The 24,831-nt window shown below is 45.8% G+C and overlaps 2 protein-coding genes across 6 annotated transcripts in view; both read right to left on the reverse strand.

Moving 5' to 3' along the window:
- Positions 1-6,144, reverse strand: part of LOC140428455 (peroxidasin homolog) — a 323,476-nt gene extending 317,332 nt beyond the window's left edge. The window contains 1 exon segment of the mRNA XM_072514932.1: positions 5,912-6,144. Within this exon segment, the coding sequence (XP_072371033.1) occupies positions 5,912-6,072 (161 nt within the window). The 5' untranslated portion in view covers positions 6,073-6,144.
- Positions 6,145-9,739: 3,595 nt separating this feature from the next.
- LOC140428456 (protein-L-isoaspartate O-methyltransferase domain-containing protein 2-like) overlaps positions 9,740-24,831 on the reverse strand; it is a 30,596-nt gene continuing 15,504 nt past the window's right edge. For 3 of the 5 annotated variants that reach the window (XM_072514934.1, XM_072514933.1, XM_072514935.1), the window contains one exon: positions 9,740-10,783. In XM_072514934.1, the coding sequence (XP_072371035.1) occupies positions 10,401-10,783 (383 nt within the window). In that variant the 3' untranslated portion in view covers positions 9,740-10,400. Of the gene's footprint in view, positions 10,784-23,226; positions 24,266-24,831 lie in introns of those variants that run through there. The other 2 variants (XM_072514936.1, XM_072514937.1) reach the window with 2 other exon arrangements.

Genomic DNA, 24,831 nt, shown 5'->3' on the forward strand with positions numbered 1-24,831 from the left:
GAGTCTGCACGTTCTCCCCATGTCTGCGTGGGTTTCCTCCGGGTGCTCCGGTTTCCTCCCACAGTCCAAAGATGTGCAGGTTAGGTGAATTGGCCATGGTAAATTGCCCTTAGTGTCCAGAAAGGTTAGGTTGGATTACAGAGATAGGGTGGAGGTGTGGGCTTAGGTAGGGTGCTCTTTCCAAGGGCCGGTGCAGACTCGATGGGCCGAATGGCCTCCTTCCGCACTGTAAAATTATGTATATGATGTATAGTCAATGTTGTAGCGTATTTATGATGTATAGTTACTGTTGTAGCGTATGAAATGCAGCAGCCAATTTGCTAACAAGCCCCTGTACAGCAACATGGCAATTAACTGTCTTTTAGCAATATTGATTGAGAGATAAATATTAGCCAGGGGCCTAGGAATAACTACCCTAATCTCCTCGAAAATTGTGCCATGGGATCGTTTCAATCTTTGAGAGAGTGAACAACATCTCATCCCTTGGCAGTGCAGTACTGCATTGGAGTATCTGCCTGGTTTTGTATGCTCAAATCTCTGATGTGAGACAGATGTGCATGTATGGTCACATAGTGCAACAAGCAGGCTGTGTCCAGCAGAGGGAACATTGGTTACAGCTCCAGACAGCTAAGGGCATGGCTGCCAATGTTGAGGCAGCGAGAATCGGGCTGGACATGAGGCCGCAATTGAAAGAGCAAAATTTTCTTTTCAGAGGGTTCTAGAGCTGGAGGAGGTTATAGCAATAGGTTGAAGTGAGGCCAGAGAGGGATTGGAAATTCAGGATAGATGGGGAACAGGACACAAAAGAAAAGAAGAAAGCCACATTCGAAAAGGAACAACTCCTTTCAGCCAACTTGCAGAGCCAAGAATCTCCAAACCAATTGCTCAACTGCCAAAGTCAGCGCTATCAGAATCACCCAACTTAACGGCTACAGCATTTTACCATCTACTCACGAACAAGCCAAAGACTGGTTCATATATCTTTTAAAATGTTTATCTTTGGACTCACTTCTCAGTTCTAATCTGTGTATACGTGTGTTGCATCTTATTATTTTTTCTTACATTTTAATAATTAATAAATTCACTCCCTTTATTTCAAGCAAGCCTGGTTAAATTGGTTCCTTTTAAAACATTAAGTACATTTGGACTGGGAAAAGATATCCATGAGGAAAGTCAGCATTCTTAAATTAAGCTTGTGCGACCAACTGAGAGGGTTGAATAAAGAAGGGGTGCCAGTTTATCGCTTCTCACCTTGGAACATAACAATTTTGGGGTATCTCATCCGGAACCATAACAAATTGGGGGACCAGCTGTAACATTTCACAAGTAGACGGATATTCTGGAGGGAGTTGCAGAGAGGGCTGGTGACAGCTGATCCGCTGTAAGAGTCCATGGGGTCAGCTCTAAGGAGAGGGGGGGGGGGGGGGGGGGGGGGGGATGAATTGAGTGGGGAGGAAATTGGCAAGATTGTTATATTTTCGTCACCTACATCACCAGCTCAGTACAGTACATGACTCTCTTCCCTCAAAAATGCCTACTTATTCCAAATGATTATTGTAAAATACCACTTCCTGGTGCAAGCCATAACCACAATAGATAACAGGATCATGTCAATTCCAGTTTCATTGATTTTTGTGAACTCTCTAAAATTTCCTAAACGCTACTTTTTTTGAAAGGTTTGGAATCTTGGTTCAATGAGATTTTTGAGTTCTATTTGAGGATGAGATCTGTCATAATTGGACGTTTTCCCCTCATATCTCCAAAACATTGAGTCAAATCATCAATGTTGGAACAAACATTCCGACATGAATCTATCCTTCATAACACAGCAACCCAAAAGAAAACAATAACATGGCAAGATTCTTTTCTTAAAAATTGCCTGGATTATCAGAAATAACACACTTGTGGCTCAACACATACAGAAAACTCCCAGAAATCTCATGACAGAGGGGCCAGGACCACAGCTTAAAAACACCATAAATGTGTCAATTCAGCGGCTGTAGATGTGTGCCCCCCCCCCCCCCCCACCCCCTAAAAACTCTAACTATTTGACCAAAGTCGAAATGACTCTTGTCTTCATTGTACTTTCATTTATTTTCCTTTTTGAACTTGTGGGACTGAAAATTCACGAAGTATTCTTTTAAGCATGTTGGTCCACTTAACCATCAGCAGCTTAACTGAGATATATATACAAACTAATACAAGATATTCAACAAGAAGTCCAATGGGAGTCATAAGAATGTGGAGCTGACCACAATAGGGACTGAAAGAAAAAATGCTGGAAAATCTCAGCGGGTTTGGCAGCATCTGTAGGGAGAGAAAAGAGTTAACGTTTCGAGTCCATTGACTCTTTGTCAAACCACAGAGTGGCTGAATCAAACAGTATAGGTATATTTGGAGAGGAAGCTAGACAAACATGTAAGAGAGGGAGGAATAGATGTTTATGACAATAGATTTGGATAAGAAAAGGTGGGAAGGGGCTCAAGTGAAGCATGAGCACTGGCAGGGACTGCTTAGGCTGACGGCCTGTTTCTGTGCCATACCTTTTATGTAATTTCACGAGATGCTGCATCTATGTTAAATGGGGTTCTACCAAGGCTTCATGGTACAACTATGATACCCATTTTAGGCACCTCTGCCATAAAACACCTAGGGTTGGATTCTCCGTTCCTGAGTCTAAGTGCTGACGCCAACGGAGGAGCCGTGGAGTTCGAAGTCAGTAAAATCAGCGCCACACCCTCACCCACTACCGGTGAGGGGCTAGCACCGGAGCCGCGTGGAACACCCGAAAAATGGTGGGGGAAATCACCCGGTTCGTGATGGACACGTGCACGGCTGACAAGCTGCAGCGTGCATAGAGTATACACCCCCCCCCCCCATACACCCACACCACACAAAAAGATGGCCCTGGCTCTGCTGGGCCAAATCTCCATCCACCCCGACCCAACAGCCCACTTCCTGGCCACCAACCACTACTCCCCGCAGCCCTGGCAGAAGACCCCGGCCAGCAGCATGAATGTTGGCGAAGTATGACGGTGCTGAACACTGTCCGTACACCCTCTCTCTCTCTCTGCAGCCACCACCCCAGGTTCACGACCGTTGAGAGCACACGTGGACCCCGCCAGTGGGAACTCGGCCCATCGGAGGCGGTGCATTCATGGGTGGGCCCACGAATGAGATGCGAATGCGTTGCAACTGTGTGCAGCATGCGACGCAATGACGCCGTTTGAGGGGGCGGAGCATCATGATTTGTCATCCAACCAACATCTGCCGCGATTTCGGCATCAGGAGCTATCCTCCGCCCGATCACCATTCCAGATTTTGACGTCGAGCAACGGAGACTCCAGTCCCTAATGTTTATTACAACCAGAGATTAGACCCATAGAGCATCTAAGAATCTTGATTTAATACATATTTTAAGAGATTCTACCATAACTGTGGAAGCTGGCTAAGAGTTTCTGCTGTCTTTGTATGTTGATTATTTAACAATTAGAAACACTGTGAAGGAAGTACTGAATGTGTATCACCAGGTTGTCTGTACTTAAGTCAACGATATTTGCAACTATATGTACCCTCTCTTTCCTCTTGCAGTTTTGTTTTGCCTTGGTATACACACCACTTATCTGGATTTGAAGTCACACCTGAAATCTATTTTAATTGGAGGCACTGATTAATTGTAACCTTTCATTTTGAATCTTCCTCTGAACTGCTTCTTTGAGGAGGTAACGAGGAAGTTAGACAAAGGAGAACCAGTGGACGTGATCTATTTGGATTTCCAGAAGGCCTTTCACAAGGTGCCATACAGGAGGCTGCTAAATAAGATAAGAGCTCATGGTGTTAGGGGCAAGGTACCAACATGGATAGAGGATTGGCTGGCTGGCAGAAGGCAGAGAGAGTGAGGATAAAGGGGTCTTTTTCAGGATGGCAGCCAGTGAATAGTGGTGTTCCACAGGGGTCAGTGTTGGAACCACAGCTATTCTCGTTATGCATTAAAGATCTGGAAGAAGGAACTGGGGGCACTGTTGCTAAGTTTGCAGATGATACAATGATATGTCGAGGGACAGGTAGTGTTGAGGAAGCGGGGAGGCTGCAGAAGGATTTGGACAGGCCAGAACAGTGGGCCAAGAAGTGGCTGATGGAATACAATGTGGAAAAGTGTGAGGTTATGTACGTTGGTAGGAAGAATAGAGGCACAGATTATTTTCTAAATGGGGAAAGGCTTCAGAAATCTGAAGCACAAAGGGAGTTAGGGGTCTTGGTTCAGGTATCTCTGAAGTTAACATGCAGGTTCAGCTGGCAGTTAGGAAGGCAAATGCAATGTCAGCATTCATGTCAAGAGGGTTAGAATACAAGAACAGGGATATACTGCTGAGGTTGTACAAGACTCTGGTCAGACCCCATTTGGAATATTGTCGTCACACATCCAAAATCAAAGTTAGTGAAGAATACTGCAGGGACATTCAATTTTCTATTGCTTACTACTGAACTGATGGAATAAAGTTAAGTAGTGAAATCTAGAATCCACTGGTGTAATTTTGAACTTCTGGATAACTTTTTCTCTTTAAAACTATGAAATTCAATGTTGTAACCACTATTCACTACTTGTGAACCAATTGAAAATACCAGAGTACATGCTGGTATCCTATACATAGACACATGGAATTTACAGTGCAGAAGGAAGCCATTCGATCCATCGAGTCTGCGCCGGACCCTTGGAAAGAGCACCCCACACCTCCACCCTATTCCCTAACCCAGTAACCCCACCTAACCTTTTTGGACACCAAGGGCAATTTAGCATGGTCAATTTACCTAACCTGCACATCTTTGTTCTGTGGGAGGAAGCTGGAGCACCCAGAGGAAACTCACGCAGACACGGGGAGAACGTGCAGACTCTGCAGACAGTGGCCCAAGCCGGGAATCGAACCTGTGACCCTGCAGCTGTGAAGCAACTGTGCTAACCACTGTGTTACTGTGCCACCCATGCGCTTTCCACTAAAAACCCAACAGTGAAATGCTGCTCACTGACCTGGCATCGTACTTTGGGTGGAAGGCTAATTTTTGCTTCCTGATAGTCAAGGGAAGCTGATTTTTGTACCAAGCTCAGATCTTAAATGTCTATTTTCGGAATTACCAGGCTTCATTTAATCCCCAAAATCAGTAATAAATGTCTGAATGAATGAAAATTACAGCCTTATTACTACCAATGTGATCTCTTAGCAGCACATTTCATGAAACTAGTCATGCATGGACCCGAGAAACATTCAGTCCCGTAGCTAAAAAACACAAATGTGTGACACGAACTTTTCGCAGGCATTGAATTTGCAATTGAATTTCTGGGCATGTTAGGTAATCAGTGATTGCAGCTACATCCCAACAAAATTGAAATAGAATTCTAATGGATCATCCCTCAAGAGGGGAAAGGTACACATCTGGTAAACCTCAATGGAAAAAAAATCCAAAACAAAATGTGAAGAAATAAAACGCTCCCAACATTTTTCCCAGTACTGCTTAAGTAACTATTGTGTTCATGGAAAACCAGCTTTTTTTTTAACGTCCTGGATGCTAAACAGAGAACGCGCCACTTAGTATTTCGAATGTAGGCATACCTTTTGAAGAAATACTTTTTCATTTTGGTAAATCTTTGTTTTAAGTTTCTCCAGTGTTTAACTTCTCCTCTCACATCTCCTAAGTTCCACTACCCACGGTCAAATTTTAAAGATTGCACTTAAATCGACCCAGCCCGAATCGTTAAACTGAAACTAGCCGAAATCCGTGACAATGCCTTATTAACAAAAACATGTACTTTGAATGCTTTTTTAATTGATTCACGAAATTCGGGATCTGCCGCTGATCCGAAATCCAATGAGCAAAAAAAAAAAACAGGCTGCATGGAGCACAACAGGCTACTTACAAGATAGTTGTCTGTGCAGAAATCTCAGGGACATTTTCCAGCATTAAATGCATGCACCGCACCGTCGTCCGAAAGCAAAGGCACCGGCTTGGGCAAGACGAGCACATGGGTGAAGAAAACAGAATAACGTGGACTAAAAACACGAAACCTTTTGCCAGCATGATGAAGGGGCGCCCAGCGTACTTTCCACCCAAGCGCCAGTGGTCAGATTCAAACCCAACTAAAGTTCCAGGCAGAGCCTGTGGGAGGCACGTGTACCCTATCAAACCAGTCAGTTTCAACCCGGTCATTTCAAGACGCCAGTCCCACACAATGCAGTCTCTTGAGAATTATTGAACGAATGCACTATTATAGGCATAGGGAATAATCACTAATACTATTCATATGTAAATACATTACGCTATTTTAAATGCCAAATATAACTTACAATATTTGTGACTATTTTATTTGAAAATGTCATAGTCTTCAGAAAACGCAAACTTTACAAATTAGTGCATTAGGCACATTGATTTGTCCGCGCAGATGATAATGTATTCCTTGTTTTACTTTAAATTTGCTGTTAATTTTAACAACTTGGCGTGTTGTTTGCTTATAGGAGCCGCCTAGTGGTCAAAATGTTTCTGCCCCTCAAAAAATTTAAGATGCTCGCTGAAGGTTAGATTTTTTAAAAAAGATCTTGTTATCGCTAAATGATCTAAAATCAGTGGCCCACAGAACTGAATGTAAGCATGAAATGGTTACTGCAAATATACTTAAAATCAATGTTTCAGTATGTTACAATTTTAAGGTGTACAAGATTCATGTTTTGTAAAAATCCGTCATAAGATACCACAGACGTAATTGTTTTTGTATCCTCTGGCACGTTGAAGTGTTATGCATACAAAGAATTCTAAACATCAATCTATTTCTTGTGATGTTGGTTGAGGGAAGAATTTTTGCCAAAACATCAAAAGAATTATCTACCGAATGATCTAATTGAAGTGTTTTAAGGTGATTAAAGGAATTAATAGTGCAGTTCCAAAGAAAGGGTTTCTTTCTGTGAAGCCCAGCACAAGACAGCACAATCTTAAAATTAGAGTTAAGTCTATCAGGGGTGTTAGGAAGCAGTTTACTCAAAAGGGTAGTGGAAACGTTCAAAGTAACGTTTCTTTTAAAATTAGTACTGACAATGTGGCACCTCAAGTGTCAATGTTTTGGGCCAAATTTGCTGTGGTAGGGCACCTACTGCCAAACGTTAACTCTGCACATCTCTCAACGGATGCTACCAGATCCGCTGAGTTTTTCCAACATTTTCTGTTTTTATCTAGCATGTTTTTCTTGTTGTATTGCATTGTTATAAACCGCAAGTATCTGACGGGGAGAAAACAGTTAACTTCCCCGTGAATATTTTGATTTATTAACAGTATCAAAATACAAAGGACAATACAATGGGTCCAATATCAAAATACAAGACAATACATTGAGGGCACCAATCACTTGACACCAAGAACACCCTCTCCCCACATCAGTGGAAATGCTTACCACCAGCCCAGCCCAGCCCAGCAGAAAGGCCGCTCCAACACGGAGGAAACCGAGAAAACGATTCCACCCCTACCAAGAGGGCCAGAACAGGTCCAGCACATTTTATATAATCCCAAATATGGAGCAGCCACCGTAGGAAAACAAAAACGGACATGATGCTAAATTCCCCGTTAAAATTCCAGAATATGAGCTCCCCCTTTAAAGGGACGGGGGTTCTCTAAACAATGTATAGTTGCACTGTATATAAAGCCAGCCAGTTAGGCACTGGCAAGGCATATTCAATTGGGATATACCGTGTGATGTATATAACAGTTATTGGAAATAAACAAAGTTTCTTTGAACGACTCGCTGTGGACTCCGTCGTGACCTTATGAAATGCATTTAGCTTTTTTTTGTACGCAAACTGCTGAAATTGCAAGTTGGTAATGTTGCAGCAAGGGAAATAGGGCATCTGAGACCCGAGTGAACAACACAAGCACCATGTGTCTCTTCAACCAATCAGATTGAAATATTGTGAATTGACGAGCAGGGAGACTGAAGTGGGTGAACCCAATGTCAAAAGAAAGAAATAATGGGAAGGAAAGAAAGGAGAAGGCAAAGTGAAACTTAGACCAAAACGTAAAATATTACATTCAAAATTTTAAATCATTAAAAGCTGAAGGAATGAGACTCTGCACAGGTAATAGTTAATTTTCACCGTTGGGGTTGACTGTTTAAATTGGCACTCACGTATCACCATAGTGCACTTAGACTGAAATGAACATGGCAAGTTTAGTTCTTATCAACAAATACAGCATGTCATAACATTCACACATAATGATGCAAACCTGAGCCGGAACAAATTTCCAGTTAGATAAATTGATTCATTTTAGCAGGTTCTTTGGCCTCAAGGAAATGAATGGTAGGGAAGACGCAAATAAGCTGTACACTCAAAAAATTGCCAGTACATAGTGTGACCAACTGTTTCTGTGCTGCCAACATTAAATGACAAATTGTTTTAAGAATACATTTTTACCAATTAAACTTTAAATCCTGTCTGCTTTGCCAAAAAAATCTGGATGTCAGCGACAAGCAAGCGCCTCAGAGTCGCTGTAGCACAAACCTTTGAAATTACATCTGCTTATGCATTTTCATTCTTTACATATCATGTCTACCTCAATGGGAATCAATCTATTGTACTTCACCTGTCATCTTTGGTGGAACTCAAGCAGCTGTAAAGATGGACAGGAATCCAGAATTGGTCTTAATCCCAGTTCCTGGCCAAATTTCTGCTTTAGTTTTATAGAATATAGAAACATATAGTGCAGAAGGAGGCCATTCCACCCTATCCCGTATCCCAATAACCCTTCCTAACCTTTTTGGTCACTAAGGCAATTTATCATGGCCAATCCACCTAACCTGCACGTCTTTGGACTGTGGGAGGAAACCGGAGCACCCGGAGGAAACCCACGCAGACATGGGATGAACGTGCAGACTTCCCACAGACAGTGAACCTGGGACCCTGGCGCTGTGAAACCACAGTGCTATCCTTATGTCCTGCCGTGCTGCCCAAAGAAAAATCTTATCAAAGAAAAAGAAATCAGCAAAAGAGGGATAGAAAATAAAGTCTAAAGTAGATATGTTCAAACCTGCTGACTTTGTGGTTGCTTGGGTATGTATATTAAACCTGCACAGGTTGCATATGAAGTATAAATCAATGTTCCTCCTAACTTGCATGTATATTGAAGTAGTGAACACCAACATATTCTTGTCGATTTGTGACTTATTAACTAATGAGGCAGAAGAACCAAGAATCCTAATGAACTTGAACTAAGGTAAATCAGCAAATACAAATATAACAGAGTTTCTGGATATGGTGGAACAGGCTGCAAAGTCAGTTTCATAGAATCATAGAATTTACAGTGCAGAAGGAGGCCATTCGGCCCATCGAGTCTGCACCGGCTCTTGGAAAGAGCACTCTACCCAAGGTCTACACCTCCACCCTATCCCCATAACCCAGTAACCCCACCCAACACTAAGGGCAATTTTGGACACTATGGGCAATTTATCACGGCCAATCCACCTAACCCGCACATCTTTGGACTGTGGGAGGAAACCGGAGCACCCGGAGGAAACCCACGCACACACGGGGAGGATGTGCAGACTCCGCACAGACAGTGACCCAAGCTGGAATCGAACCTGGGACCCTGGAGCTGTGAAGCATTTGTGCTATCCACAATGCTACCGTGCTGCCCCAATGCTACCGTTTGCACACTCCTGGTCTAAAGTGTGCATTTTAAAAATGTTTAACATTGATAAGACAACAGGTTACCTGTGTACCAACTTTTATTGTTTTATTTATTGCAGAGAAATGTCTAAACAAGTACTTGTGTACACCAGTTCATCTACCAAGCAATCTGCAAAAATATGAAAATATTAGAGCAGTAACAAATTATATATTTTTAAAAACATTTTTTTAAATTAAGAAGCTAATCTGAAAAGAATTTCTAAAGTTATATCTTAACAATTGCATTAAAAACAATTTTGGCATATAAAGCACAGAACTGTACTTAAAATCTACCATCTTTAACTAAACAGTATTAAATATTCAACTAGTAAGTTAATACAAATTACAATATTTTGTTATACGGACAAGATACAAGCAACTGGAAACAGTTTTACAGGGATAGTCATATTACATTTTTCTATTCATCTTGGATGTAGTTTTAAAGAAGTGCCATAAATGATGCAGTAATGTACAGCAGAGCCAAGCATAAAGTTTTGCAAATACTCTACATGGATAATGCTAGAATCTTTTTTTAAATGAAACTAGTCAATTTAGTTAACTATTAATAGGAAATTGCTAATCAACCAAGACTGTAAAAGTGCTCACTTATTTTTTTCATTGCAGTATATGTCCCCCTATATTTTTGAAACTTTAGCTTATGTGCAATATATTACAGTTATTACCAGTAGTCATTTCCTAGACTTATTTATCTCTGTAATACAGTAGGTATAATTTTAATGGCTCAGGTAAAGGCAAACTGAGGATTTTTTCTCGAAGCAGATTTAATGGAGGTTCAGGTTTAAAGTCGTTGTACTCCTTTTCATCATCATCTCTCCTAACATCTTCCATGTCCTCACCATTATTATTGTTGTTATCAAAAGGATTTGAAATTCGACTTGCAAAAACCTGCTTATCAACAAGAACAATTGCATCCATGCGTCGCCTGCGGATCCGCCTTCTTTTAAATCTAGAAAGAGTCTTTGGAGGAACACCACCATTTGACTTGTCCTGATTTATTGTATTTTTAAGAGTCCGACGAATGCAGATCCGTGTTAAATCTTGGAGAGTTCCAATGCTAACTGAAGCTGCAGAATCACAAATTTAAAAGTAATGCATATGTCTATTTCTTTACCATGTAAATTATTTAGCAAAAAATTACCAATTTTGCATGAATATATACTCTACACAACGCTTCACCAAAACTATTGCAATGGAAATAGATTACTTTAAGGGGATAAAGAGAAGAAATTAACATTTTTTAATTTACTGTATCTTTCATTTGATTTGGTTCACCTCACCTAACTGATGAATATTTCTTGCACACAATGATAGGAAGGGTTGCACAAATAAGTCAGCAACTAAACATTCAAGTTACAGAACAGTGAGGTTTTTTCTGTTTGATAAGTAAGCAAACTTTTTTAAAAATTCAGAATAACATGATCTATCACAGGTGTTCAAAATTGAGGGGCTTCAATAAAGCGAGGCCAATGAATTGCTATCCAAGGGCATCAAATTCAAGATCAGCAGCAAAAGAACAAAGGGGGAAGTTAGGAAAATTATCGTTAGTGCATATAATTGTCAGGACAAGAAACGTTCCAGCAGAAAATGACGATAGAAGCGGAATTGTTGGACATGATTCTCCAGAAAGATTTCTTATTGTGGGAGCGAGCGGGAACTGCTGCAAGCTTCCCGGCGCGGCCAGCATGACAATATGTTAATTGGTCCACTTAAGGAGGCCCCTCCGGCTTCACACCGCAAATGAAGGCTCATCAGCCGATTCGCCAGAAACACACTCACCAGCCCCCAGCTAACAAGGTGTAGAAGCGCTTAAACAGCACTTCCACAGCCAACCCCACTCAGCTCATAACCATGGCACCGAGATGACCGGCCCCAAGGTTTAGGAGACGCGGACCTGGGGAGGCTCCAAGATGCAGTCGAGGCCAGGAGGGATCTCCTATACCCCGAGGGTGAGCTACAGGGCAGACAGTGCCGCCTGGAATGAAGTGGCAGTGCTCATCAGTTCGGGAAGCGTGACTAGGACTGGCCTCTTGTGCCGCAAGATCAACAACCTTGACCGGGCTGCATGCATGAGTTGACACCACCCTCTCTCTTCCCGCCCCCCGCCAAAACCTTCCCACCACCACACGATCAGCACGCCCCCCCCCTCCCCAACCACACTCCCTTCACTCCCAACCCACCTTTCGCACACTCCTCCCAGACCTTCTTTCATACCTACCACCCCGCTACCCCCGCCCATAAAATGTGAACTGCACAAGCGGCTAACGATTCCTTCTTTCTCTCCGCAGGAGAAGCTGTCCCACAAGTTGGGTGAGGGCCCAGACCGGCCATAAGAATCCTCATGATATTCAAGGAATGGGCCCTGGAGGTTACGGGAGTGGATGAGGACAGAGCGGTTAGCAATGCGGAGGTTGGTGCATGCCAGGGGGCCCAGCCCGGAGGACCTGTCAAATGTGAGTTGTTAATGCTATACAGACTGAACTATCCCCCCCATTGACCACGTGTTCTTTCTCCCGCAGGTTCTCCAGCTGACGGCGCAGCCCACCCGGTGTGGCCCACTCCCGTTCCCATGAGACCACATTGAAAGATAACTCCGAGGATGCCACAATCGATGCATCACAGCTGTCACCCTCCACCTGTGCAGAGACATGCACCCCGGTGGACAGGCTTCTGGGGCACAATCTGAGCACCACACAGTCGCTGATGCACATCAGGTAGACAGCAGTCGGAGGTCTGCTGGATCCCAGGACCCAGCTGGGCCCCAGCCATATGCTGAGCCTATGGAACATGCTATCCCGGAGCAGATGGAGGCGTTACAGAGCGGCCGGGACATTCAGAGGGCCATGGCAGCGACACTCAGCAGGTCCAGAGCCGATTGGAGGAATCTCAGAGGATACATGCGCAGGAGATGTCACCAGCAATGCATGGCACTAAGGCCAACACTGCGAGGTTGGCAACCTCAGTGGTGAGCCTGGTATAAAACGTCAGCAGCATTAGTGGTGCCCAAGGCATGGCATAGTTCGTGACGACCATGGCTGAGGGTCTCATCAGAATGTCAGACTCGCTGGGGGACCTGATCCAGTACCAGGCTGACCTTGATGAGGCGCTGAGGGACATGTCCCAGTCTTAGATTGGAATGGCTGAGGCGTTGCGGACCTTGTCCCAGTCACAGGTGGACATTGCCGAGGCACTGCAGAGCAAGACCCAATCACGGAGGAGCATTGTCGAGGGAGTGAACACCATGGTGCAGACACTGGGGAGTCGCCAGATGACGCAGGGTTAGCCAGGTCTCAATCCAGCTGCCCCTGCATCGAGGTGAACCCCAGGGCCCTCTGGACACCGACCGGAAGGGGCGCAGGGTGGCAACGTGGAACCATCCTATGGACTAGCAATGGTGGCCACCAGCTCCACTGAGTTCCACCCCTCTGATAAGGCCTCATCTTGCAGCCAGCACCTGGGATAGGGTGGCACAGTCGTTCATGTGCCACCAAATGCGCCAGGGTACTCCGGCCTCAGAGGACGCCTGCCAGAGGCATCGAAGGCCATGGTATGAGGTAAGCAGCCGGCTGCCTCCACCTCTTATGTGCATCCTGGGGATACACTTAGACGTAGCGGTAGAGCAAAGAAGGCAAAGCATCGAGGATCACTGGGGGGAGAGAGGAATGGTGTGTGTTGTTGGGGTTGGGGGGGGGGGGGGGGAGAAGATAGTGGGGTGGCACCACAGGTAGAGCGGGGCTGTGGTGTACACTTGTTCAATGAACATTAAAATACCATCGCCACAACAAGTGTGATGCCTCTGGCACTTTGTTCCGCGATGCGGTCTGACCACCAATTCCGTGCCCCGTGCCCCTTCCCCCCCCATCCCAGACACGTCCTGCCTACGCAAACCTGGCCACAGATATGCGCCCAGGACTGGGGCCCATCCCCTAGTTGATCGAAAGTTGGCCGCTGCATCCATGGTGTCGCCTCCTGCAGTTTCAAGCACAGAAGCCACGCATCAAGGTGTGCCTGGGATGCTAGGTATTGGGCCTCACATGCTACGTGGCACGCCCACCCACTTGGGATGTGTGAAGTGTTCACTTAAACACGATTGGCAATTCCCATTAGCTGCAGCCTTCAGCCGCACAGCCACAGGCCTCACGGTCAGTGGGAGTTATGGGTGATAACCATATGGTTGGGACAACAGGCAGGGACTAGGGCTGCCCCCAGAACGGGAGCGCACGCTTCAGGGTTTGGTGTGGAAGACCCACGTACGGTAGACCCTTCGCCCACTGAGTCTATATGGGTGGAACTGAAAAATAAGAAGGGAGAGATCACCTTGGTAGGACTGTACTACAGGCCCCCAAATAGTCAGCGGGAAATTGAGGAGCAAATATGTAAGGAGATTACAGATAGCTGCAAGAATAATAGGGTGGTAGTAGTAGGGGACTTTAACTTTCCCAACATTGACTGGGACAGCCATAGCATTAGGGGCTTGGATGGAGGGAAATTTGTTGAGTGTATTCAGGAGGAATTTCTCATTCAGTATGTGGATGGACCGACTAGAGAGGGGGCAAAACTTGACCTCGTCTTGGGAAATAAGGAAGGGCAAGTGATAGAAGTGCTAGTGAGGGATCACTTTGGGACAAGTGACCATAATTCCATTAGTTTTAAGATAGCTATGGAGAATGATAGGTCTGGCCCTAGAGTTAAAATTCTTAATTGGGGCAAGGCCAATTTTGATGGTATCAGACAGGAACTTGCAGAGGTAGATTGGGGGAGACTATTGGCAGACAAAGGGACGGCTGGTAAATGGGAGGCTTTTAAAAATGTGTTAACCAGGGTGCAGGGTAAGCACATTCCCTTTAGAGTGAAGGGCAAGGCTGGTAGAAGTAGGGAACCCTGGATGACTCGAGATATTGAGACTCTGGTCAAAAAGAAGAAGGAGGCATATGACGTACATAAGCAACTGGGATCAAGTAGATCCCTTGAAGAGTATAGAGATTGTCGAAATAGAGTTAAGAGGGAAATCAGGAGGGCAAAAAGGGGACATGAAATTGCTTTGGCAAATAATGCAAGGGAGAATCCAAAGAGATTCTACAGATACATAAAGGGGAAAAGAGTAACTAGGGACAGAGTAGGGCCTCTTAAGGATCAACAAGGGCATCTATGTGCAGAGCCACAAGAGTTGGGTGAGATCCTGAATGAATATTTCTCATCGGTATTCACGGTGGAGAAAGGCATGGATGTTAGGAAACTAAGGGAAATAAATAGTGATGTCTTGAGAAGTGTGCATATTACAGAGGAGGAGGTGCTGGAAGTCTTAAAGCGCATCAAGGTAGATAAATCCCCGGGACCTGATGAAATGTATCCCAGGATGTTGTGGGAGGCTAGGGAGGAAATTGCGGGTCCCCTAACCGAGATATTTGAATCATCGGCAGCCACAGGTGAGGTGCCTGAAGATTGGAGAGTGGCGAATGTTGTGCCCTTGTTTAAGAAGGGCAGCAGGGAAAAGCCTGGGAACTACAGACCGGTGAGCCTAACGTCTGTAGTAGGTAAGTTGCTAGAAGGTATTCTGAGAGACAGGATCTACAAGCATTTAGAGAGGCAAGGACTGATTCGGGGCAGTCAGCATGGCTTTGTGCGTGGAAAATCATGTCTCACAAATTTGATTGAGTTTTTTGAGGGAGTGACCAAGAAGGTAGATGAGGGTAGTGCAGTAGACGTTGTCTACATGGACTTTAGCAAAGCCTTTGACAAGGTACCGTATGGTAGGTTGTTGCAGAAGGTTAAAGCTCACGGGATCCAGGGTGAGGTTGCCAATTGGATTCAAAATTGGCTGGACGACAGAAGGCAGAGGGTGGTTGTAGAGGGTTGTTTTTCAAACTGGAGGCCTGTGACCAGTGGTGTGCCTCAGGGATCGGTGCTGGGTCCACTGTTATTTGTGATTTATATTAATGATTTGGATGAGAATTTAGGAGGCATGGTTAGTAAGTTTGCAGATGACACCAAGATTGGTGGCACAGTGGATAGTGAAGAAGGTTATCTAGGATTGCAACGGGATCTTGATCAATTAGGCCAGTGGGCCGACGAATGGCAGATGGAGTTTAATTTAGATAAATGTGAGGTGATGCATTTTGGCAGATCGAATCAGGCCAGGACCTACTCAGTTAATGGTATGGCGTTGGGGAGAGTTATAGAACAAAGAGATCTAGGAGTACAGGTTCATAGCTCCTTGAAGGTGGAGTCGCAGGTGGACAGGGTGGTGAAGAAGGCATTCGGCATGCTTGGTTTCATTGGTCAGAACATTGAATATAGGAGTTGGGACGTCTTGTTGAAGTTGTACAAGACATTGGTACGGCCACACTTGGAATACTGTGTGCAGTTCTGGTCACCCTATTATAGAAAGGATATTATTAAACTAGAAAGAGTGCAGAAAAGATTTACTAGGATGTTGCCGGGACTTGATGGTTTGAGTTATAAGGAGAGGCTGGATAGACTGGGACTTTTTTCCCTGGAGCGTAGGAGGCTTAGGGGTGATCTTATAGAGGTCTATAAAATAATGAGGGGCATAGATAAGGTAGATAGTCAACATCTTTTCCCAAAGGTAGGGGAGTCTAAAACTAGAGGGCATAGGTTTAAGGTGAGAGGGGAGAGATTCAGAAGGGCCCAGAGGGGCAATTTCTTCACTCAGAGGGTAGTGAGTGTCTGGAATGGGCTGCCAGAGGTAGTAGTAGAAGCGGGTACAATTGTGTCTTTCAAAAAGCATTTAGATGGTTACATGGGTAAGATGGGTATAGAGGGTTATGGGCCAAGTGCGGGCAACTGGGACTAGCTTAATGGTAAAAAACTGGGCGGCATGGACTGGTTGGGCCGAAGGGCCTGTTTCCATGCTGTAAACTTCTATGATTCTATGATTCTAATTGTATGGAAATAGGGCTTAAGTGGTGATAATTGACTTCTTGCCACGCTACGGCCAATTTTGTCTACGGGAGCAGGCCGATTGCATCACAAACGGTTTGGCTCCCGGCGCGGTTCTCGTTTTTGGCCTCTCCCGCTATTCATGAGCCTCGTTGTACTCTTGCTCGAGCAAAACGAGGCCAGAGAATTGCGGCCATTACATTTTTAGGGAAGATGTGGATAAATAATTGGGAAAAAAAATCAAAGAATTGTGAGAAAATGATAGGGTAATCGATCTAAGTTTAGTTTTCACAGAGCCACACCACCTCCTGTGAACTAACATTTTTACGATTTTATGATCTGTAATACTAAAGGAAACAAATCCTTAAAAAATACAAAAAGCTCAACAGTGGTAAATTAAAATTGCAAAAGTCCTGAAAGTATTCCAGTTAACAAACGGAGAAACAAAAAGCATGAGACAGTGAGGAATTGGACTATAATGATAACACAGGTTGCTGATGCATGTGTAAACCAAGGTTCTCAGATGATTGACTGTAGCATTTTGAAGCCTGAGGTTAGGTGCACACTATTCCTTATTACTAGGAAAACCATTTTCAGGACACAGAAAAATACAATGGTCTGATTATTTAACCATTGGATGCTCCCGTATGTAACGTTTTCATCCTTTTGATGGGTTTCCCGCTCATCTATCACCTCCAGCCTTGTTGATACAGCTCCCACTCTCAGCAGCTACCCCCTCCCCCCAGCCACATCCCCAATTTCTCCCAACATCTCAAATTTAAAGTTCTCATCTTTATGTTTAAAAGTGCTTTAAAGTAGCCTCATCCCTCTCCATCTCCAGTCCAAATCCCACCTCCAAACCCATCAATTCAACACTGGCAGTTACATCCTCAGCTGCCTGGGCCACACTCTCTGAAAATTCCTGCTTAAGCTCCTTCCCTCTCTTTTAGAATTCTGCATAAAACCTAAAGCTTAATTCACTTTCTGATCACTCCTCCTGCTTTAGCTTGGTGTGCACCCACTGACACCCCCCCCCCCATCCCAGGTAGATCTCTTTGCAGTGCCTAGATATATGTTTTTTCTTGAAAACGTTCTAGAAATCCAAGTTTCAAGTTGTTGTTGTGACTCACTGCAAAACCAAAGCCATTAGAGGAGCCAAGATGCAACTTCCAGAATATCAGCAGCTTTGTTGCTCTTTCCCAAGTGATAACAAGCACCAAACTGCGATTACACTGTCACCTTGATTCTAAAATGGAGAGTTGAACCTGCAGTGCTTAAATGTAGAGTACTACTTTAAAGAAACAATTGCTGTGCAAATTTCATCAAGCTTTCTGACCCATGCATTTGGTTTACAACTTTTATCAACGTCAGTAAAGATTGTGTCACTTTTCTTAGGTCTGGCATTTTACTGCTAGATTTAAAATCAAATATGCTGCCATTTTGTGAAAATGCAACAAAACTGATATCCTCTTAACAGTTTTTCTTCTTTTAAAACAAATTATTAGGATCAAATCAATTACGTTTCCAACCCAAAAATATATTCTAGTTGTTAAAACAGGCACTTTATTTTCTGTCTAGTCCCTTCCTATCTTCTGATCTTCATTTATACAGATCCTGTGGTTTCCAAAGCGAGTCGCTCCAAGAACTGTTAAACCTGAAGGCATGACGGCATTCTCTACAGGTCCCCTTGCATCTGGGTTGTGATCGGTGTCTTCTCAGAACTTTGCTACAGGATCTGAAGAGAATGAGGTAATTGAGCCTCTCTCTCTATTTCTCTCTACCCCAATGTCCTGCTTAATGAAAGCAATCTCTTAAAAACATTTTTTTTCTCCATTACGTTTTTCCTCAAAATAGATAGTCCTGATTCCCCAACAGACTAATGGCTAAAAACACTGTCAGTTGCTACAAATTGATAAGAGACCAGAAGTTCTTATTTGATTCTCAAGAGTGCTGTTAGATGGTTGTGGTGAACGTATTGCTACTGCAATTCACCACTTTATTGTACTGTACTATGTTGATGCCCCTGTGGGCTCCGCCTGTGGCTCCGTCCCCTCGGGTGTGGTATATAAACCTGCAGCCTGTAGGCGGCACTCAGTACAGAGCATTCGCAGGCAGGCACAGATCTAGCTTATTAAAACCACTGTTCACTTCTACTAATCGTCTCGTGTGAATTGATGGTCGCATAAATTTAATAAGCTAAGATATCGCAATGGAAGCCACCCTCAAATCTGATCGACTGGAACTTGCACACAGGCAGCTGAAGCCAAAGGAATCTTCTCACATTGGCTCCGCTGCTTTGAGACCTACCACGCCTCCTCGCCCTCGCCTGCCGTCACCGAGGCACACAAGCTGAGTCTCAACGCCCGGGTGCGCCACAGAATCTTTTTACTAATCGGGGACGCGTCAAACGTACGCAGACGCGGTCGCGATCCGGAAGACATTACGTGAGGCCGGTGAACGAAGTGTTCACGCGGCATCTCCTCACCACACGTTGTCAACGCCCTGGGGAACCGCTGGAGGAATATCTACGCGGCCGGAGGGTACTCGCTCGGAACTGTAACTACAAGGATGTCACGGCCTCGCAGCACATGGAACTCGTCATCCGGGACACCGATGTGGCTGGAGTCCGGTCCAGCTATGTCAGACAGCGCCTGCTCGAAAAGGGCGCCTTCGACCTAGAAGAGACGGTAAAACTATCCACCCCATTAGAGGTAGCCTCCCAGAGCCTAAATGCTTTCCCCTTCGACCACGCGATTTCCTTGTGGGCGCCGGATACGCGGCCTTCACCCGACCAGAGGCCGAATGTCCCAGGCCTGTGCCGCACGGCTGCCCGCCCAACCCGGGGGGCCGCCTTGCTATTTCTGCGGTCAGAACCAGCACCCGAGGCAGCGTTGCCCAGCTCGGAACACGACCTGCAGCGACTGCGGCAAGAAAGGACATTTTGCCAAAGTCTGCTTGGCCCGACCCAAAAGTTCCAAAATCGCAGGCTCGACTCACAGGCCCGCAGACCCCGCAGCGTGGCTGCGTGCCTGCCGGTAACGCCCCCTTCTGACGCGTCATCCGTCTCGAGCTATCCGTGGATGCCGCCATCTTTAACTCTGCCCTACACGTGCGACTCATGGGGGCCGCCATCTTCAACCCAGCCCGCCATGTGCGACTCATGGGGCCCGCCATCTTCAACGCCGCCCAACACATGCGACCGATGGGGGCCGCCATCTTGGGACCCCCATCGCTACCATCGACCACGCCGGCAACCCGCAGCTCGGCGCGGTCACTCTCGACCAGTCACGGCCCAAGCACCTCAAGAACTCCATGATGACCGTCCGGGTCGATGGGCACAAAACGCCCTGTCTGTTCGACTCCGAGAGCTTCAACCATCCGGACACGGTAAGGCGCTGCTCCTTCCAGGTTTCCCCCGTGTTTCAAACAATCTCCCTTGCTTCCGGATCACATTCAGTGCAGATCCGGGGGTACTGTCCACGATACAGGGCGTCGAGTACGCCAATTTTAAACTCTATGTCCTTCCCCATCTCTGCATTCCATTCGTTAGGACTGGATTTCCAGTGCAACCTCAGAAGCCTGACCCTGAAGTTCGGCGGATCCCTACCCCCTCTCATCGTATGTAGCCTCGCAACCCTTAAGGTCGCCACTCCCTCACTCTTCGCGAACCTCACCTCCGACTGTAAACCCGTCGTCACCAGGAGCAGGCGGTACAGTGCCCAGGACAGGACTTTTATCAAGTCGGAGGTCCAGCGGCTCTTGAGGGAGCGGATCATCAAGGCCAGTAATAGCCCCTGGAGAGCCCAAGTGGTGGTCGTCAGGACCGGGAAAAAGAACTGAATGGTTGTAGACTACAGCCAGACCATAAATCGGTACACGCAACTCGATGCGTACCACCTTCCCCGCAGAGCGGATATGGTTAATCAGATTGCACACTACCGGGTTTTCTCCAAGGTAGATCTGAAGTCCGCATACCACCAGCTTCCGAGCCACCCGGAAGACCGCCACTACACTGTCTTTGAGGCAGACGGCCGCCTCTTCCACTTCCTCAGGGTACCCTTCGGCGTCACCAATGGGGACTCAGTCTTCCAAAGAATGATGGACCGAATGGTTGACCAGCATGGGCTGCGGGCCACGTTCCCGTACTTGGATAATGTCACCACCTGCGACCATGATCAGCAGGACCACGACGCTAACCTTCAGAAGTTCCTCCAAACCGCCCAATCCCTTAATCTCACCTACAACAAAGAGAAATGCGTTTTCTGCACAACCCGACTAGCCATCCACGGCTGTCGTGGAAAACGGAGTCCTAGGGCCCGACCCCATGCGCCCCCTCCTGCAACTCCCCCTTCCCCACTGACCCAAGGCCCTGAAGAGATGCCTGGGGTTCTTCTCATATTATGCGCAGTGGGTCCCCAACAATGCCGACAAAGCCCGCCCACTTATCAAAGCCATCATCTTTCCCTTGACGACTGAGGCACGCCTGGCCTTCAGCCGCATCAAGGCAGACATTACCAAGGCCGCGATGCACGCGGTGGACGAGTCCATCCCCTTCCAGGTGGAGAGCGATGCGTCAGACCTCGCCCTGCCGCTACCCTTAACCAGGCAGGCAGGCTCGTGGCCTTCGTTTCCCGTACCCTCAACGCCTCCGAGATTCGACACTCATCTGTCGAAAAGGAAGCTCAAGCTTTTGTGGAAGCTGTGCGACATTGGAGGCACTACCTGGCTGGTGGGAGGTTCACCCTCGTCACCGACCAACGGTTCGTAGCCTTTATGTTCAACACACAGCGGGGCAAGATCAAGAATGATAAGATCTTGAGGTGGAGAATCGAACTCTCCACCTATAATTACGATATTGTGTCATCCTGGGAAGCTCAATGAGCCCCCACATGCCCTGTCCCGCGGCATATGCGCCAGCGTGCAAGATGACCGACTTTGGGTCATCCACAATGAGCTCTGTCACCCGGGGGTCACCCGGCTTCTCCACTTCATCAAGGCCCGCAACCTTCCCTACTCCACCGAGGAGGTCAGGGCCATGACCAGGGACTGCCAAGTCTGCGCGGAGTGCAAGCTGCACTTCTATCGGCCAGACAAGGCCCACCTGGTGAAAGCCTCCCGCCCCTTTGAGCGCCTCAGCGTCGATTTCAAAGGGCCCCTTCCCTCCACTGATCGCAACGTCATTGACGAGTACTCCCGTTTCCCCTTCGCCGTCCCATGTCCCGACATGACTGTGGCCACTGTCATTAAAGCCCTGCACAGCATCTTCACCCTGTTCGGTTTCCCCACTTACGTCCACAGTGACCGGAGCTCCTCTTTTATGAGCGATGAGTTGCGTCAATACCTGCTCGGTAAGGGCATTGCCTCGAGCAGGACTACAAGCTACAACCCCCGGGGAAATGGACAGGTGGAGAGGGAGAACGCGGCGGTATGGAAGGCCGTCCTTCTGACCCTTCGGTCTAGAAGTCTCCCAGTTTCCCGCTGGCAGGAGGTCCTCCCCGACGCGCTCCACTCCCCGACGCGCTCCACTCCATTCGGGCGCTCCTCTGCACAGCCACGAACGAGATCCCACACGATCATCTATTTGTCTTCCCCAGGAAGTCCATCTCCGGGGTCTCGCTTCCGTCCTGGCTGACAACACCGGGGCCTGTCCTCCTCCGGAAGCACTTGAGGAGCCTTAAGTCCGACCCCCTGGTCGAGAGGGTCCAGCTCCTACATGCCAACCCTCAGTATGCCTATGCGGCGCAACGCAACGGACGACAGGATATACAATTTCCCTCCGGGATCTGACACCCGCCGGTTCCCCAGCGACCATCACCAACGCGCCCCTCCCTACACAGCCTATCACCACCAACCGAATCCCTCACGGCGGGCTACCAGCTGCCCCCCTGGGGATCCTGAACACCGCCCCCGCCCTGACACGGCCTACACCCCCCCCCCCCCTTCCCCCATCGCCGACACACCGTGATGAAGCTCCAGACGACACGCTCCCGGAGTCAACGAGTCCAACACCCCTGCCCGCAGCGAAGCCGGAGCTCAGGTGATCACAGAGAACGATTAAGGCTCCGGACAGACTCGATATGTGAGCCCACTTCACCCCCACTGGACTTCAATTTTTAACAGGGGGTGAATGTGGTGAACGTATGGCTACTGCAATTCACCACTGTATTGTACTGTACTATATTGATGCCCCTGTGGGCTCCGCCTGTGGCTCCGCCCACTCGGGGGTGGTATATAAACCTGCAGCCTGTAGGCGACACTCAGTACAGAGCAGTCGCAGGCAGGCACAGATCTATATTATTAAAACCACTGTTCACTTCTACTAATCGGCTCGTGTGAATTGATGGTCGCATCAATGGTCTCACTTGAGGCATTCTAATTGAATTCTGCATTCCTAGGTGAAGGATAGAAAAAATGTCAGCCAGGATTTGACTCCACTGTAATGCTCTTCAGAATCAAATATGATTCAAGAGCAAAATACTGTGGATGCTGGGAAATCTGAAATAAAGTCTGAAAATGTTGGGAATACTCAGCAGATCTGGCAGCATCTGAATAATGAATGCTTTAATGAAAGTTGTTCACGTCCACAAAATCACCAACAAGTGTCATCCCATTCAGGAATAATAATAATCTTTATTATTGTCACAAGTAGGCTTACATTAACACTGCAATGAAAATCCTCTAGTCACGACACTCCGGCGCCTGTTCGAGTACACTGAGGGAGAATTCAGAATGTCCAAATTGCCTAAATGCACATCTTTCGAGAGGAAGAAGGGTTAAAAGTTGATTTTTTTATTTGTCCATTCATTCTTGAAGGTGTGGGATCTACTGGGCAAGGTTCACTGCAAGCCAGGCACACTCCATGACACCATTCAAATGTATATTATATATGTGTCAACCATGACAGTGTCAGCAAGCTTTCTATTGAAGGGAATGTCACAGTTAGTCCAGATCTTGTTATCTGATTCTCAGAAATATGCACTTGTAGCAGGGATTTTTGAGTTGTGATCAGGGTTGGAATTTCAATAGGTTCGACCGTACAAGTATGGAGACTAGATCAGCATCTTTACTTGTACCCAGCTAAGATCCTTTAGCTCAATCTGCACCTCAAACTAAGAATTTTCTGGTCTGCTGGCTCACTACCTCAATGGATAAATATTACTTGAGACAATTCCTTAATGGCTAGATACTGTACTATACAAAGATTTGTAACATAATTGAGTCATGGGATACAAACCCAATGCATTTGTTTTGAAATTAATCTATTCCAGCAGAGTCACTAATTCATTCAAAAGAACACCTTCACTAAAATAACGCAGACAGTAATTTCAGACCAACTGTTAAGTATTCACACATTAGTATTCCATGGCATAATTTCAGGATCTTCATCTTATTTCATAAGTTAAAATGATACCAATGTCAAAATATCTACTTGCAAGGGTTATTATTTGGGAGAAAAACACAGAAGCAGTATAGAAAAGGGGATAGATGAAATATGAAGCTTATTCCACTACAAGGAAAATATATAGATTTGGTAAATCAGAACATATGTAATCTTCCTCACTCCATGTCCTCTACTCTGTAAACTTAAACCATAAACATGTTCATCGATCAGACTTGAATGAGTTACTATCCTGATCTCACAGCTAATTCTGTCAAAACAAAGAAAAATATAATACATTCAGAAATAAATGCAACAGCTGTGTCTAATGGCACAAACATGCAACTCTATTTCTTATTTAATCGAATAATGTAATCAGTGAAAGGCAAGTTGAATTATTGTACTTTTCAACCTATGAGAAATATAATAAACTATCTGTAAAGTTTAATCACTATTACTGTAAAACCCAAGGTACTCCCCGAGATAGGCAAGCAGATTATTGAATTCACTGCTCCATTTGCTGATATATTAGCGCGTTAATCTGCATGACAAAATCTTGTAAATCTACATAAATATTATTCATAGAGAACATTTGTGTAATTAATAAATCTAAAGTAGAAAGATTATTTGAATTAAAAGCCGTTGGGGTTTAGTATGATGCAAAAATCTGACGCACACATCAATATTAGAATTATGTAAACGTGTGTTTATATTTACAATATTACAACACAGATTTATCTAAATGCTAGACATTCACCACTGGGGAATATGCTTATAGACAAGCAACTGGAAAGCAGATTGTTGAATTCACTACTACATTTGCTAAAAATTAAATTC

The sequence above is a fragment of the Scyliorhinus torazame genome, chromosome 8 (assembly GCF_047496885.1).
Source record: "Scyliorhinus torazame isolate Kashiwa2021f chromosome 8, sScyTor2.1, whole genome shotgun sequence".
Lineage (NCBI taxonomy): Eukaryota > Metazoa > Chordata > Chondrichthyes > Carcharhiniformes > Scyliorhinidae > Scyliorhinus > Scyliorhinus torazame.